General features: G+C 38.5%; 1 protein-coding gene across 1 annotated transcript in view; it reads right to left on the bottom strand.

Moving 5' to 3' along the window:
- LOC114031463 (transmembrane protein 181) overlaps positions 1 to 490 on the bottom strand; it is a 90,954-nt gene extending 90,464 nt beyond the window's left edge. The window contains exon 1 of the mRNA XM_027846532.1: positions 360 to 490. Coding sequence (XP_027702333.1) covers positions 360 to 490 — 131 coding nt within the window. The remainder of the gene's footprint in view (positions 1 to 359) is intronic.
- Positions 491 to 15,284: the final 14,794 nt, after the last annotated feature.

Raw genomic sequence — 15,284 nt, 5'->3', positions numbered from 1 at the left:
TCCACCACCCTAACAGCAGGATGGACAATCGCTCCCATTCCCAGACATGCTTTGGCAACTCAAAGGGTCTCTGAGCCCAGCCATTCCCCGGGTAAAAAAGTCGGGGACTTTTATCAACCCATATAGAACCATTGGACTTTTGGCATACCCTATTTGCGCTTCTACAGCGTTCTATACATCGCATTGGCAAACAACGGCAGCAGCTGCCCGACAATCTCTCTCCCTCCCCTTCCCCAGCCCATCTCCATGTTTCCCTGATGGTGGCAGCGGGCAAGGCAGAGACAGCCCTTGTGCTATGGCCGGGTGGGGCGTCGGAGAAGGGCGTCCCACGGGCCGCTAGCTCCCCAGGCTCACCCTACCTGTAGTAGCGATCATCTTTGTAAGGGGTGAGGTCCTCCTTCAGCTCTTGGTATGCCTCACCTAGCCTTTTGCAGAAGTGCTTAAACTCTCTGCAGAGAGGCTTCTCAAAGGCAGGGTAATCCGCGTCCATCCTCCCCCAGGTCCTGCTGGGCGCCTTCTCTTCCGCTTCGTGCTCACTGACTCTAGGTTTCACCCAGTTCCACCCTGGCAGTCGCTAACCTGGCCAGGCACAGCCAAGTCCCCTTGCTTAGTCCCCGCCGAACCCGCCTTTCTCTCCTCCTCTTTTCTGTGCAGATGGTTGGGGCGCCCTCCTTCGTTCTCCTCTCTTTCCTTGCCTCTGGCTTTCCCCCTTGTTTCTCCTCTTGCCTCAGGGTTTGGAGTTCCAATGAGCAGGGGAGGAGGAGAAAGGGGAGGAGAAAGAGGAGGAGCAGGTAATGGTGGAAAGGAGAAAGGAAGAAGGAAGAAGAAGAGGAAGAGAAAGAGAGTCTGTATTCAAAAGACCATCATCCCTTTTCTCCAAGTCCAGCTTCAAGGCTACAAGCGTAGCCTCTTAGGATAAACCTGTAGTCCTAGTAAGGGAAGGGTGGGGAATAAATAGCAAGGAACTGATGTGCTAGCGAGGGGGCGGACTGAGAAGGGGAGAGGGGCTGCGCCAGTTGATGATGTTGTATCTGCAGAGAAGAGGAGGGGTCCCGAGGCATCAGCATCAGTCCGGCTCAACTTCATTTTGCCGTTTTCTTTCTCTTTAGCTCATTTACAAAATGATAATGGATGTCGATACTCCTCGTGCTGCAAGAAAGAAAGAAACTAGGGAATGAGGGGGATAGAAAGGAGGGGAGAGGGGAAAGAGATCCTTTTCCTGATGGGAGGGGTAGGTAAACGAATGGCCTATAGGTTTCAGCACCATGGACGGGGCTCTGGCGCCTACATTCACTGGCGTTTCCATTCCTGCTCCTCCCCAACTTATTATGATTATTATTATTAAAACAAATGTTTATTAATATTTTTGTTTTACATCGTCTAATTTGTCCCTGTATTCCTCTCCTTCCTTCCCAGAGAGGCATCTCATATAACAAAGATTTAAAAATATTATTATTGTTATTTTAAAATGAGGTATACTATTTATACTAAGGAGAATAGACAATATCCAGAAGTGAGCCACTTAACAGAAGATCCCAGGTGCTTCCTGTAAACCCAGATGTGTGTGTGTGGGGGAATTTAGAGGAAAGAGACATAAGATGCACCATATTACTATATTTTTCCACCCTTAAATAGCTATTGTAATTATGAAAGACACAAATACATCTCTATATTGATATATTTTGTAAAGGGAAGCATGGTGTAGTGGGAAGATGGTGGATTTGAAGCCAGAGAATCTGGGTTCAAGTCTCAGATCTGCCATTTATTACTTGTGACCTTGGGTGAGTTGCTTCATCTCTCTGGGCCTTAATTTCCTTATTTGTGAAATAACAAGGTTGGACTAGATGACCACTATGGTTTCTATCAGTCCAAGATCCATAATTCTAAGGCATAATCAAAAGGACCCAAACTAGGATAGTTCAAATCTATGCCATTTCTGATAATACTTTTATGACCTTGGGCATATGTCTTCTTTGGAAGACACCTCTTTGGATCTTAATTTCCTCCTTTAAAAATGAGGGGGTTAGGGTTCCAGTTTTAAAAGCTATGATCCTAGAGTTTTTCAACTCTAAAATAGTTAAATATTAAAAAAAACACCTTCAATTGTCTTCATTGGGATCCATTATTAAAAGAAGTTTTGAAACATCTCTTGCTTTTAATTCCTCTTCCAGAAAAACGTGAGTAGATAGTTGACTCAGAGCTGTTCGTGGATTCCCACTTAATGGCACAAATGAAAAGACTGAGCAGGAAGTCTGAAAATTTTTATTACCTATATCTCTGACCCAACTTCATTCAATATCATTACTCCTTCCTACTCATGGTGGCCTTCATGTTTTATTTCCTGCTTCCTACCATGTTGGGAGTAAGTTTGTATTTATTGTAGGAGATGCTACTTTTTTTCATTTTTCCCATAATTTCTGATTTTCTTAAACTAAGAACACATAGTTTTTAGGCTTGAATTACTAATAGAGGCATTTACATTTCAGGAGGGCTGAAAATGGAGATTAGAGTTGACATTATTCAAAAGATGATATTAAGAAAGCAGTGAGGAGAAGAGCTGAACACAAACATAGAGATTTATTTTCCAGACTGAGATAGACTGTGAAGAGAGAATATATTATTTCAGATTTTGATATAGTTAAGTTCTCTGATGACATCCACTTTGTAGCCTCTAATTCCGGTACAGAAATATGCTGTAGCATATTTAAAATCTTTCTTACAGCCTTTCCTGTCTACTGCAGCCTACATTCACCTCTCCTTTCTTTGCAATCCTAGTAGTGACAGCTGGATTTGGTGGGAAAAGTACTCAACTAATAGCTAAAAGATCTGGGGTTTATACTTAATTCATCTACTACTGATTTGTGTGATTTGGACCAAATTGTTTCACTTCTCTGATCCCTGTTTTCCTTTTCATTAAGGTTTTGAACTCAATAATCTCCAAGTATCCATCTCTCAAGTTCAATGCTTCTCTTTAGAGATTGGTGTTGTTCAGTCATTTCAGTATTGACCAGCTCTTGGTGACCTCATTTGGGGTTTTCTTGCCAGAGATACTAGAGTGATTTGCCATTCCTTCTCCAGTTCACTTTGCAGATGAGAAAACCGAGGCAAACAAGGTTACATGACTTGGCCAGGGTGACACAGCTAGTAAGTTCTGAGGCCAGATTTGAACTCAGGTCTTCCTGATTCCAGGCCTGATGCTCTATTCACTATGCCACCTAGCTGCCCTCTCTTTAGTGACAGCACTACACAATTAAGCCATTGAATGTATCCTCTTTCCCCTCCAAAAAAATTTCCTAGAGAACTTTGTCTGGATATCTTTCGCAGTACTTTACATTATTTTCAACTGTCTGTCTATATGTGTACGTATGTATGTGTGCATATGTATCTGTATACATACACACATATATGTGTATATGTATATATTTTAGGATCAAATACTTGTGTGTATACCATGTGAATAGAATACCATGTGAATAGAATAATTCCCACTCACCTCACACTAGAATGTAAGCTCCTTGAGAGCAAGATTTGTGTCATTTTTTAAAATCTTGTTATCTTCACCACCTTTCACATAGCAGGTGCTTCATTAATGTTTGTTGAATTAAAGATGCGTAGTTTTGCATTGTTAACTAATTGTTTCATGTGTGTCATCTTTTCAACTGGTTAATAAGCACTTTGAAAGTATAGACAGGGGATACTCTAGAAAAAATACTAAGCAGAAAGTTTGTCTATGGTACACTCCTAGCTTCCACTTCTTTCTGTTTATATAGAGTCTCACCACTACTGAACTCCACTCAGACCAGACAGTGAGTGAGTGTTCCATGCTCTAAAGCTGTCTTTCTCTCCTCTTCACCCATCAGAATCCTTATTCTTTAAATATAATTATCTCAGCTAGATTGATAAGAACTCATATATTTAATTAATTCACATTACAGTGTGAATGACTAATAGCACAACAGGTTGTTATTTCATGGGCTATTTACACTTCAAAAGAGGATCTTTTTACTCATGATGGAAAATGCTTAAAAAAAAAAAGAAAAAAGAAAATTCTATCCACATCCAGAGAAAGAACTATGGAGTCTGAGTGAAGATTGAAGCATACTATTTGCTCTCTCTCTCCTTTTTTTTTTTTTTTGGTATTTCTTCTTTCTTGTGGTTCCTCCTATTGGTTCTAATTCTTCTTTACAACATGACTAATGTGAAAATGTTTAATATGAATGTTTATGTAGAGCCCATATCAAATTGCATTTCATCTTGGGGTGGGGAGAAGGGAGAAAGGGAGAGAAAGTCTGGAACTCAAAATCTTATGGAAGTGATTGTTGAAAACTAAAAATAAATAAATAATTTTTTTTTTAAAAAAAGAGGATGCTTTTTAGCCTAAATGAATTAATATATAATGGTGAGATTTCAGAAGGCAGTTAAAGGTGTGTATGTGTATGTGTGTTATACAAACTTATGTGCAATATTTTGCTTAGTGGGTGCCTCCTTGGCACTACTTTTCAAATCACACAAGGTATTCTACTTTGCCTACATATAAGGTTGACTATGGTGGGAAATATATTTCATATTTCTTCTAATGCCTAGTGCTGGGCACAGTAACAAATACCAAAAAGTACTCATCAGTCAATTAGCTAAATATTATAACTTGTTCTCTTTGACTGGTATAGAGATCCAGCCCTAAATAAATGAGACTAAAATAAATCAGGGGGCACCTGACAGAAACCATGCAGTAGGCCTAGAGAGAGTGAGAGGGCAGAAAGTTTTAATATCATCTTGCTCGTATTTCTATTCTCACACGATCTGGTTTTGTTAAGGATCTGTATTTGAAATGTTACTCATATTTGCTGAAGGCAGATAGTATTATTCTTTAACTAACCCAATAATAAGTGGTTGTTGGTGAGAATGAAGTAGAGGAAGAGACAGGAAGACACTGGTGAATGGTGTGGAGGGAAATGCAAATTTTGCAGGCTGAGTAGTTTTGGGAGACTAATGATTTTTGAAAATCATTTGAAGGGAGATTTCAAAACCCATACATGGAACTCCAGTGGGTACTGAAGCATGCAGGTGTCTGAAGAAAACAAGATCAGCTTTCACACTCAGCATATAAATACCACTAGTAATCCACACTCCAGGAGCTGGGCAGTGGCATAATGAATCTCCCTCACTGGTGGTGAAAGGAAGAAATGTGATTAATGTAATAATCATAATTGATGCTTTGAAAACAATGCCCCTAGGAAGTTAGTGGGAGAATTTCCTGATTCAGGCAAACAATGAAAATAGCTCATTGTAACAAGCTAGAGTGAAAATAATTGGTAGACAGCAACTTTCACGGATGGGCTTACAGGTCTATTTGTTAAAGTTGGTTCTAAATTGCTTCTAAATTATGTATTGTAATGAAAATGTGTCAAATTCACCAATATATGCATCTTAACCTTTTTAAATGATGCATGTAGATTTTTTGGGGGGGAGCAGACTTGTGATTTCATTAGTTTTGGGAACTTCTCATGAATGAACCCCCTCTCCCAGAGCAGACCAGAAATTTGTCTGCACTTGAGAATCTTAGAGAACTGCCTCAGGATACTGAGAGGCAAATGAGTTGCCCAGGGTCAAACAGCCAATATGAGTCCAAAATGGGACTCAAATCCAGCTCTTTCTGAATCTGAGGTTAGGTCTCTATCCAGTACGCCACACTGCCTCTTTTTGTTTAAACATAAACATTAGTGATAGAGAGAAACATAAAACAATATTTTGCAGAATTAGTCTTGCTTTTCAAAATGGGCAAGATGAAGAACTGTACTCTGGGTTAAATGTCTTGATCCAAAGAGCAGTCATTAATAGAATGCAGACTTGATTGTAAGTCTCCAAGGGAGTGATCCAAGGATCTGTGCTGTTTAACATTTTTTCTCAATGACTTGTTTAAAGGTACAGATGGAATCTTTGATATAAGTTTGATAAATTTCCAGATGATACAAATCTAGGAGGTAGCTAAAATATAGCTAAATAAAATACAGCTAAAACACCAGTCAAAAGGATCCAAAGATATCTCAACAAGCTGGGATGTGGGGCTGACTTTACCAGAGAACTGGCCTGAGTCAAATGCAGCCCAACACAGAGTGAAATAATTTAAACAGTGCCTCCATTCAGGCTACCATTCCACTCAATGAGTTATATACCTATAAGGCAAAGTAAGATAGGAGAAATATATCTACTGTTCTCTCTGTCAGTTTTCATTTCTGGAGCCCCTCATAGTGGGAACATCTCCTGAATGTGATTCTAGAATCCCTATCTTATGTGTGGCCAAGATGGGGTGGGGTAGAGAAATGGGTCATGGGAAGTGAGTAGGTAGAGGAAGTGAATGATTAAGGTTTTTGAGGAAGTGTCAGTATGTATGTTGAAATCCCCTAGTATGATGACAGGAGTTGAGGAGCAGCGAAAGATTGTGAGCCAGGTACTAAACTCATTTAAGAAGGAAGGGGAGTGTCCTGGAGATCTGTAAACAACAACTATGAGAATTTTGATTGAGTGGAATGGTGTATTGTATGGATTTCTTATTGTATGGACCTTACTGAATGATATAAGTATGGGGAGAACCTGGAAATGGCAAAGGGGAGCAAGGAGTATTCTAACTCCCCTGTCTTAACCAGTGAGCCAAGGAGTAAAAATGAAAGTGCAGTCAGTATTAGAAGGGGTGGCCAGGAAGGCTTTAGGGAATCAGGCCTTAGTTATTGACAGAAGATGGATAGAGTGGAACAGGAAAAGATTTGAGATGAAGGCAAGTTTGTTGCCTATGGAATAGTCATTCCTGAGGGCACAGTACAAGGGAAGATTGGTTGAGACTTTGGGATGGGGAAGGTTGAAGGGTATTGAAATAAGAAATCAGGTGGTGAGGAATGGGGAATGGGGTTTGGATGATGACCTACAGGGGTTCAGATCACTAGTATGTGTAGGGTCCTTGCCAACAAGCTAGTAATTAGCATAGGCAGAATTTTAACCCAAGTCTTCTGACTTAAGGTCCTATGCTCTTTTTATTTAAAAAAAATAACACTTTCTTGATGTTTTTGGTTTCTACATCATTATCATTTCTGGATATACTTTTTGCCTTCTTTCCCTCACCATGGACATTTCCTTGCAACAAAGAAAAACCATCTATTCTTAACTCTTAGTTCTCCTTCACCTTTCTAAGGAAAGGAGAAATGTATATTCCCTCATGTTTTTCAGACCCAAGACTGGCTATCATAATACACAGAACTTACTTTTATTTTAGAGTTCACTTACATTATTGTAGTAAGTGTATGTTATTTTCCTAACTTCACTCTTCATTAATTTATTCATCTTACCACATTTCTCTCAAATCTTTATATTCATTGTTTCTTATAGCATAATAATATTCCATTACATTCATATGCCATGATTTGTTTGGCCATTCTACAATCAATGAGCACCAATTTCCCCCCATGTTTTTGCTATCATAAAAAGTACTGCTATGAATATTTTGGTATACACATGGAACCTTGTTGTCTGACCTTCTTGGGGTTATATTCCCCAAAATGGAATCTCTGAGTCAAATTTTCTCACATATTTCCAAATTGTTTTCCAAAATGGTTTACTCCACAGCTCCACTGAGTGTATTTATGTGCTTATTCTCCTGTAGTTCCCTCAGACATGGACTATTTCTATCTTCTCTTAGCCTTGCCAACTTGCTAAATGTGGGGTGAAAACTCAAAATTGTTTTCATTTGTATTTCTCTTATTATTAGTTATTTGGAGTAATCTTTCATATTACTGAAAAACAGTTCTTGCCTTTTTTTTTCTTGTTTCCTATATACTTTCGTCAGTTTTCCCCATCTACAACTTTGGATAAATGACTTCCCTAGAATAGCTGGGTGAAGAATAATTTACCACTGTTGGTCAAACATTTTTTAAAAACAAAACTACTATTTTGAAAAAAACTGCTGGGAAAACTGGAAAATTGCATGGCAAAAACTGGGCATAGACCAACATCTTACACTTTACACCAAGATAAAGTCACAATGGGTATGTGATTTAGATATGAAGGCTGATACTATAAGCAAATTAGGAGAGCAAGGAATAGTTTACCTGTCAGATTTATGGAGAATGGAAGAATTTATGACCAAACAAGAGATAGAGTACATTATGAAATGCAAAATGGATAATTTTGATTACATTAAATTGAAAAGTTTTTGAAAGAACAAAGTCAATGCAGCCAAGATTAGAAGGAAAGCAGAAGGCTGGGAAATAATTTTTACAACCACTGTCAGCTTCTGGGAGCCAAGATGGCGGAATAAGAAGTAAGTCGCTTCCACCATCATTTATTAACCTCTGAAAGTTTAGAAAATATCACCCCAGGAAAAATCCTCAAACAGCTGAACCAGCAGGAAAACATGGTGTAACAGTCTGGTAGCCCAGGTAGTTTGAGGGATTAATAGGAGAGGCCCTTCTTGGGGGAAGGGGAAGGAAAGAAGGGGAGCAGTACAGAAGGGGAGGCATCCCAGCAAGCTATCAGAAAGCCCCACCTCAGCATATCAAGGCGAGGCAAACACCAACATCAGGACCCCTGCATGCCTCTAATGGCCGGGGAACCAGCTCAAAAAACCACCATGTGCCTGGGCATTCTATAGCAACCAAGTCTCCCAGTGCCTCAGCAAAACTCTGGGAAGTGCTCCAAGGGGAAAAGTCTCAGATGGAGAAACAACCTGTAGCAATGAAATATCCATCTGAAAGGAGCCGAAGAAAGCGAAAGGAAGGAAAGGCCTGGGTGAGCAGGCAACCTCCAGGGGCCAGACTACCCAATCCTACCCCTAGAGTTCCAGTGTTGCTGATTCCAGCCCAACACCAGGTAAGCTGCCAGAACCCTACAGCCTCCAACTGCCAGCATCAGAGGCCCCATCTCACAAAGCCAGTGACCAGGCTCCAGGCTCCCAACACAACAAGCTTGGGAGCAAGAGAGCTCCATCTCTTTAAGGCCAGGAAATAACAAACACTATGATCAAATAAACATACTGTAGATTCTTATTATGGGAACAATGAAAATCAAGGCAGAAATTCTGAAGAGGACAACATTGTCAACAAACCCACATCTAGAATCTCAAAAGGGAATATGAACTGGTCTGAAGCCCAAAAAGCCTTCTTGGAAGAGCTCAAGTAGAATTTTAAAAGTCAAATAAGAGAGGTAGAAGAAAAATTGGGAAAAGAAATAAGAGGTATGCAAGAGAGAGTCAATAGCTTGGGAAAGGAAGGACAAAAATTAACAGTAGAAAATAAGTCCTTAAAAAATGCAATTGGCCAAATGGGAAAAAAAAAGTACACTGCAGAAAACAACTCCTTAAAAAGCAGAATTGGCCAAATGGAGAAAGAGGTACAAAATCTAATAGAAGAAAACAATTTGTTAAAAATTAGAATTGGGTAAGTGGAAGCTAATGACTCTGTGAGAGAACAAGAATCAGTCAAACAGAAACAAAAGAAGGAAAAAATAGATGAAAATGTAAAATACCTCATTGGTAAAACAACTGAACTGGGAAACAGATCCAGGACAGACAATTTAAAAATTATTGGTCTACCTGAAAATCACAATGAAAAAAAAGAGCCTGGACAGCATCTTTCAGGAAATCATCAAGGAAAACTGCCCTGGGGTCCTAGATCCAGGGAGTAAAATAGCCATAGAAAGAATCCACCAATTACCTCCTGAAAGAGATCCCAAATTGAAAATGCTGAGGAATATAGTAGCCAAATTCCAAAATTACCAGGCCAAAGAGAAAATACTGCAAGCAGCCAGAAAGAAACAATTTAAATATCATGGAACCACAGTCAGAATTACACAGGACCTTGCAGCTTCTACTTTAAAAGACTATAGGACATGGAATATGATATTCCATAAGGAAAAGGAACTTGGAATACAACCAAGGATCAACTACCCAGTGAAAATTAGCATAATCTTTAAGGGGAGGAGATGGACATTCAATTAAATAGGGGATTTCCAAACCTTCCTGATAAAAAGACCAGAGCTCAACAGAAAATTTGATCTTCAAATACAAGACTCCACAGAGACATAAAAAGGTAAATGGGACAGAAAAAATAACAACATGTTATTAATAAGGGCAAACTGCTTACATCCCTACAAGGGAAGATGACACTTGTAACTCTTGAGAACTGTATTGTATTACACCACTTTAAAGGAGTATACATAGAGGGGGTGGCTATAAGTTGACTTTGATATAATGATAAAAAAAATCTAATCAAGTGGGTTAAATGGATCTAAGTAAGTGGATTAATCTGATCTAACTAAGGGAATGTACTGGGAAAACAGAAAAGGAGGAGGCAGACAAGGGTAAATTACCTTACAGGAAAAGGCACAAAAACCTATTACAGTAGAAGGAAAGAAGGGAGGGAGATGAGCATTGTTTTAACCTTACTCTCATCAGATTTGGCTCAAGAAGGGAATAATATAACCGGTTAGGTATAAAAATCTAACTTGTCCTATAGGCAGTAGAAGGGGAAAGAAAAGGGAGAGGGGATAGAAGAGAGGGAAGAAGTAGTAAGGGTAAAGGAGAAGAAAAGGGAGGAGGCTAATAGAAGGAAGGATGGATTGAGGGAGGTGGTGGTCAAAAGCAAAACACTAGTGAGGAGGGAAAGGGAGAAAGGAGAAAGAAAAGCATAAACAGGGGGAAATAGGATGGAGAGAAAGACACAGATAGTAATCATAACTGTGAATGTGAATGGGATGAACTCTCCCATAAAATGGAAGCAGGTAGCAGAATGGATTAAAAACCATAATCCTACAATATGTTATTTACAGGAGACACATTTGAAACAGAGGGACACCCACAGGGTAAAGGTAAAAGGCTGGAGTAGAATATATTATGCTTCACCTGAAGTAAAAAAAAAAAAGCAGGGGTAGCAATCTTGATCTCAGGCAAAGCAAAAGCAAAAATAGATCTTATCAAAAGAGATAAGGAAGGAAACTACATCCTGCTAAAAGGCACCATAGACAATGAAGTAATACTATTACTAAACATACAACCAGTGTCTCTGATAAAGGCCTCATTTCTAAGATATAAAGAGGACTGACTCAAATTTATAAGAATATAAGTCATTCCCCAATTGACCAAAGGATATGAACAGGCAGTTTTCAGATGAAGACATTAAAGTTATCTATAGTCACATGAAAAATGCTCTAAATCACTATTCATTAGAGAAATGCAAATCAAAACAACTCTGAGGTACCACATCACACCTGTCAGATTAGCTAACATGACAAAATAGGAAAATGATAAATGCTAAAGAAAATATGGGAAAATTAGAACACTAATGCATTGTTGGTGGAGTTGTAAAATGACCCAACCATTTGGGAGAGCAATTTGGAACTATGTCCAAAGGGGTTATGAAACTGTGCATACCTTTTGACTCAGCAATACCACTGCTATGTCTCCATCTCAAAGGGATCATAAAAATGGGAAAAGGACCCACATGTACAAAAACATTTACAGCAGCTCTTTTTGTGGTGGCCAAGAATTGGACATTGAGGGGATGCCTTTCAATTGGGGAATGGCTGAACAAGTTGTGGTATATGAATGTAATTGAATGCTATTGTGCTATAAGAAACGATGAGCAAGTGGACTTCAGAAAAACCTGGAAACACTTGTATGAACTGATTCTGAGTGAAGTGAGAAGAACCAGGAGAACATTGTGCACAGTAACAGTCATGTTGTGTGATGACTGATTTTAATAGACTTAGGTCTTCTCAGCAATGAAAGAATTCAAGACAACTCCAAAAGACTGATGGAATGCTATCCACATCTAGAAAAAGAACTATGGAGTTTGAATGCAGATAGAAGCATACTATTTGCCCTCTCTCTCTTTTTGTTTTTTCTTTCTCATGGTTTCTCCCATTGGTTCTAATTCTTCTTTACAACATGGCTAATGTGAAAATGTTCCATATGAATGTATATGTAAAGCCTATATCAGATTGTACTCTGTCTTCGGGAGGTGGAGAAAATGTAGAACTCAAAATCTTATGGAAGTGAATGTTGAAAACTAAAAATAAATAAATAAATAAATTAGTTAATTGATTGATTGATTATAAAATAGTAGGCTGAAAAGACACAGGTGTAATGTAAAACAGCAAGCTCTCATCTTTTTTTTTAAAAGTTCATAAATCATTTACTCCACATAGATAAAAATATACTAGTTTGACCAAAACAGTTATTTTCAGACCAGTTCTCCAAAATTGTAGCACCACAAAGCATAATGTTGAAATAGCTATCAGCCAAATTTCACTCTGGTTTCATTGAGAGAGGCATTGTATTCACAACAAGGGAAGGTGATTGACTGCCCTGGTCAGATGGTATCTGAAACATTATGGTTAGTGCTACGCACCACATTTTAGGAAGGATTTTGATTAAGTGGAGAGTACCAATTTTAGATGTCATATGAGGATAGATTGAAGAAAATGGGAATGAGCTGAGGAATTAGGGGAAATGATAGCTTTCTTCAAATGCTTGAAGAGCTGTCCTGTGGAAGAAAGATTAATTCTGCTCTGCTTGGCCCTAGAGAACTAACCTAAGAACAATGGGTAGAAGTTTCAGAGTAGTAGATTTAGGTTCTAAGAAAGGAAAGACTTTCTAATAATTAGAGCTATCCATGAGAGAAATGGGCTGTCTCAGAAGGCATTGGTTTCCCCTCACTGGAAGTCATCAAGCAATCTGAAAGATCACTTGCTAGGGATAGTAAAGAAGATTCTTGTTCAGCCTATGGCATAGGCTAGGTGATTTCACAGTTCTTTCTGACTCTGAGATTCTGTGATTCTTTTGTCTAGGAAAATAGCTTAGAACTGCTTATCAGTTATAAGTGTGAAGCGGGGAGTCCTAGCTTGTGTTAGGTGAAGGATGACTACCAAAAGTACCAGCTCAGTGCATCACTGTCTCCATTCCATTATTAACTGATACATCTAGGAGCTACCCCACTGTTGTTAATTAAGGAGGTTCTTTGAACAGCTCTTTGGATTACTGTATTGCCAAGAAACTGGTCCACCCTAATTCTTGGAGAAATCTATTCAACATAGCAGTATGCACTGAGGGTTGTTTAATCCCAGAACTCTTGGTCTTCTGGCATTCTGAAGAGGCAGAGTCCATTGTAGGCATTGATACACATTCCTTGAGATTTAGATAAGTGTTCAATTGGCCCAAGACCCCAAAGCAGGAGTTCTTCACTTTTTTGTGTCATAGACCCCTTTGGCAGTTCAGACTATAGACCCCTTTGGCATACAGACTATGTTTTAAAATGTGTAAAATACACAGAATTACAAAGAAAATAAATTATATTTAAATAGTTATCAATTTATATACATATATGTGTGTGTGTGTGTGCTATACACACACATATATTCATATACACCAGATAAAAAACCCCTGCTTTAATATATGCATGTATGTATGTATGTATTCAGGACCATGGCTTTCATTGGTACAGGGTACTCTAAATGAGGAAACTCCCTCTACCAATACCAAGGTCAGCACTTTCCTCTGTATTTTATAGTCTTCTAGGGTTGCTTAGACACTGAATGGTTGAGTGACTTGCCCAGGATCACATAACCAAAGTGTGTGAAAGGAGGAACTTGAACCCAGGTCTTCTTGGCTTTGAGGTCAGTTCTGTATCCATTATACCAGACTGCATCCCTATTGATTTGTAAGTTAATTGATTGCTAGAGCTAGAAGAGAGTTTAAAAATCCCATTGTCTAATCCCCTCATTTTATGGATGAGGAAAACTAAAGCATTGATAGGTTAACTGACCACCCCAAGACCACACCATTAATTTAGTGGCAGAGCTGGGACTTAGTTCAGTGCTTTATCCAGTGCATCTGCAGCATGATAAATACACTGACCTAGTGTCCACTTAATATTAGCACCAAATGTCTTTCTAGAACATCTGAGCCAAATGGAATGATTGTTGATGGGAAGATAACCCCCAGGGAAGGCTAAATCCAAGGGTTTTTGAGAAGACCAAAGTGAACAAGGAAATTTAATGAGTTGAAAACTTATGCAGCTTGTTGAAACATTTTCCCTTCAAATTCTCCTGCAATCTGGATTATGAGTCAGGGTGATACTGCAGAGACTACTATCACTGCAAGAGATCAAAATCAGAACTGGGCTGGTTATTCTTTCTAAAGGAGTCTTTTGACTTTGCTTGAATATTTCTTACTGAATCATTGGGTTGGGGTTTTTTTGTTCTATTTTGCTGCTTTGCTTTTTCAAAACCATTATCTTTTTGGAATCTTTAAAAGCTATTTTTTTAAAAGATCAATTCACTCAAAATCTTATTTATATCTTTTGGTTTTGCATCACTTTTATTTCCAAATGTACTCCTACTCTCACTTCACCCCTACTAAGAGAGCCATCTCTTGTAACAAAGAACAAAAAGTAAAGTGGAAAAACGGCAGACACTGTGTTCCTTTCTTTTTTTTTTTTTTGTTCTTTCCATTTAAATGTTGTAGTCAATATGCATATTTTTTCCTGTTCTGCTTACTTCACTTTGCATCAGGTCATATGTCTTTTCATGCTGCTTTGAAATCTTCATAGTCATAGGGCCATAGATTTAGAGCTGGAAGAGACTTTCAAGTCTGTGCAGTCCAACCCCTTCATTTTATATATGAGGAAACTGAAACCCAGGAAGGTTAAGTGACTTGCCCAAGGTCATACATGAGATAGACCTTATGAAGCAATAACACTACATGTCATTTTTATACAGGTGTATGCTAATAAATGTTTTAAAACTGGGCTCTCTGGAGGAGGAAAAGTATCTATACATACTTTTACATTTAATCTGCATTATTAACATTTTCTTAAGTCTAGAAAATCAGCAAAGCAATAAATCAAGCCCTGATTTTTAGTGATTGTCAGTTTCTGAAGTGTAAATGCTCATGCTGAAAATTTCATTTAATGGGCTAGTTAGAGCTGGCTCTAGCACACTTCAGTTCACATGTGACAATTTGTTTAGCCATTTCCCAATCAATGAACATCTACTTCGTTTTCAATTCTTTGCTACTACTAAAAGTGCTACCATGAATATTTTGGTTTATATGGAACATGTCTTTGATATCCTTGGAATATATGCCTAGCAGTGGAATCTGACTCAGAGGGTGTGAACATTTTAACTACACTGTTAGCATAATTACAAATTGAAAAAGAACACTAATTTTACTCCTTATCCCTGCCTTTAATTCTTTAGTAGGGTTTCATAACCACTCTGGATTTATTTCTTTTTAAATTTTT

This window comes from Vombatus ursinus, unplaced genomic scaffold (assembly GCF_900497805.2).
Source record: "Vombatus ursinus unplaced genomic scaffold, bare-nosed wombat genome assembly UNPS02015175.1, whole genome shotgun sequence".
Classification (NCBI taxonomy): Eukaryota; Metazoa; Chordata; class Mammalia; order Diprotodontia; family Vombatidae; genus Vombatus; species Vombatus ursinus.
The sequence above is the reverse complement of the archived record's forward strand: the minus strand, read 5'-3'. Positions and strand labels throughout refer to the sequence as shown.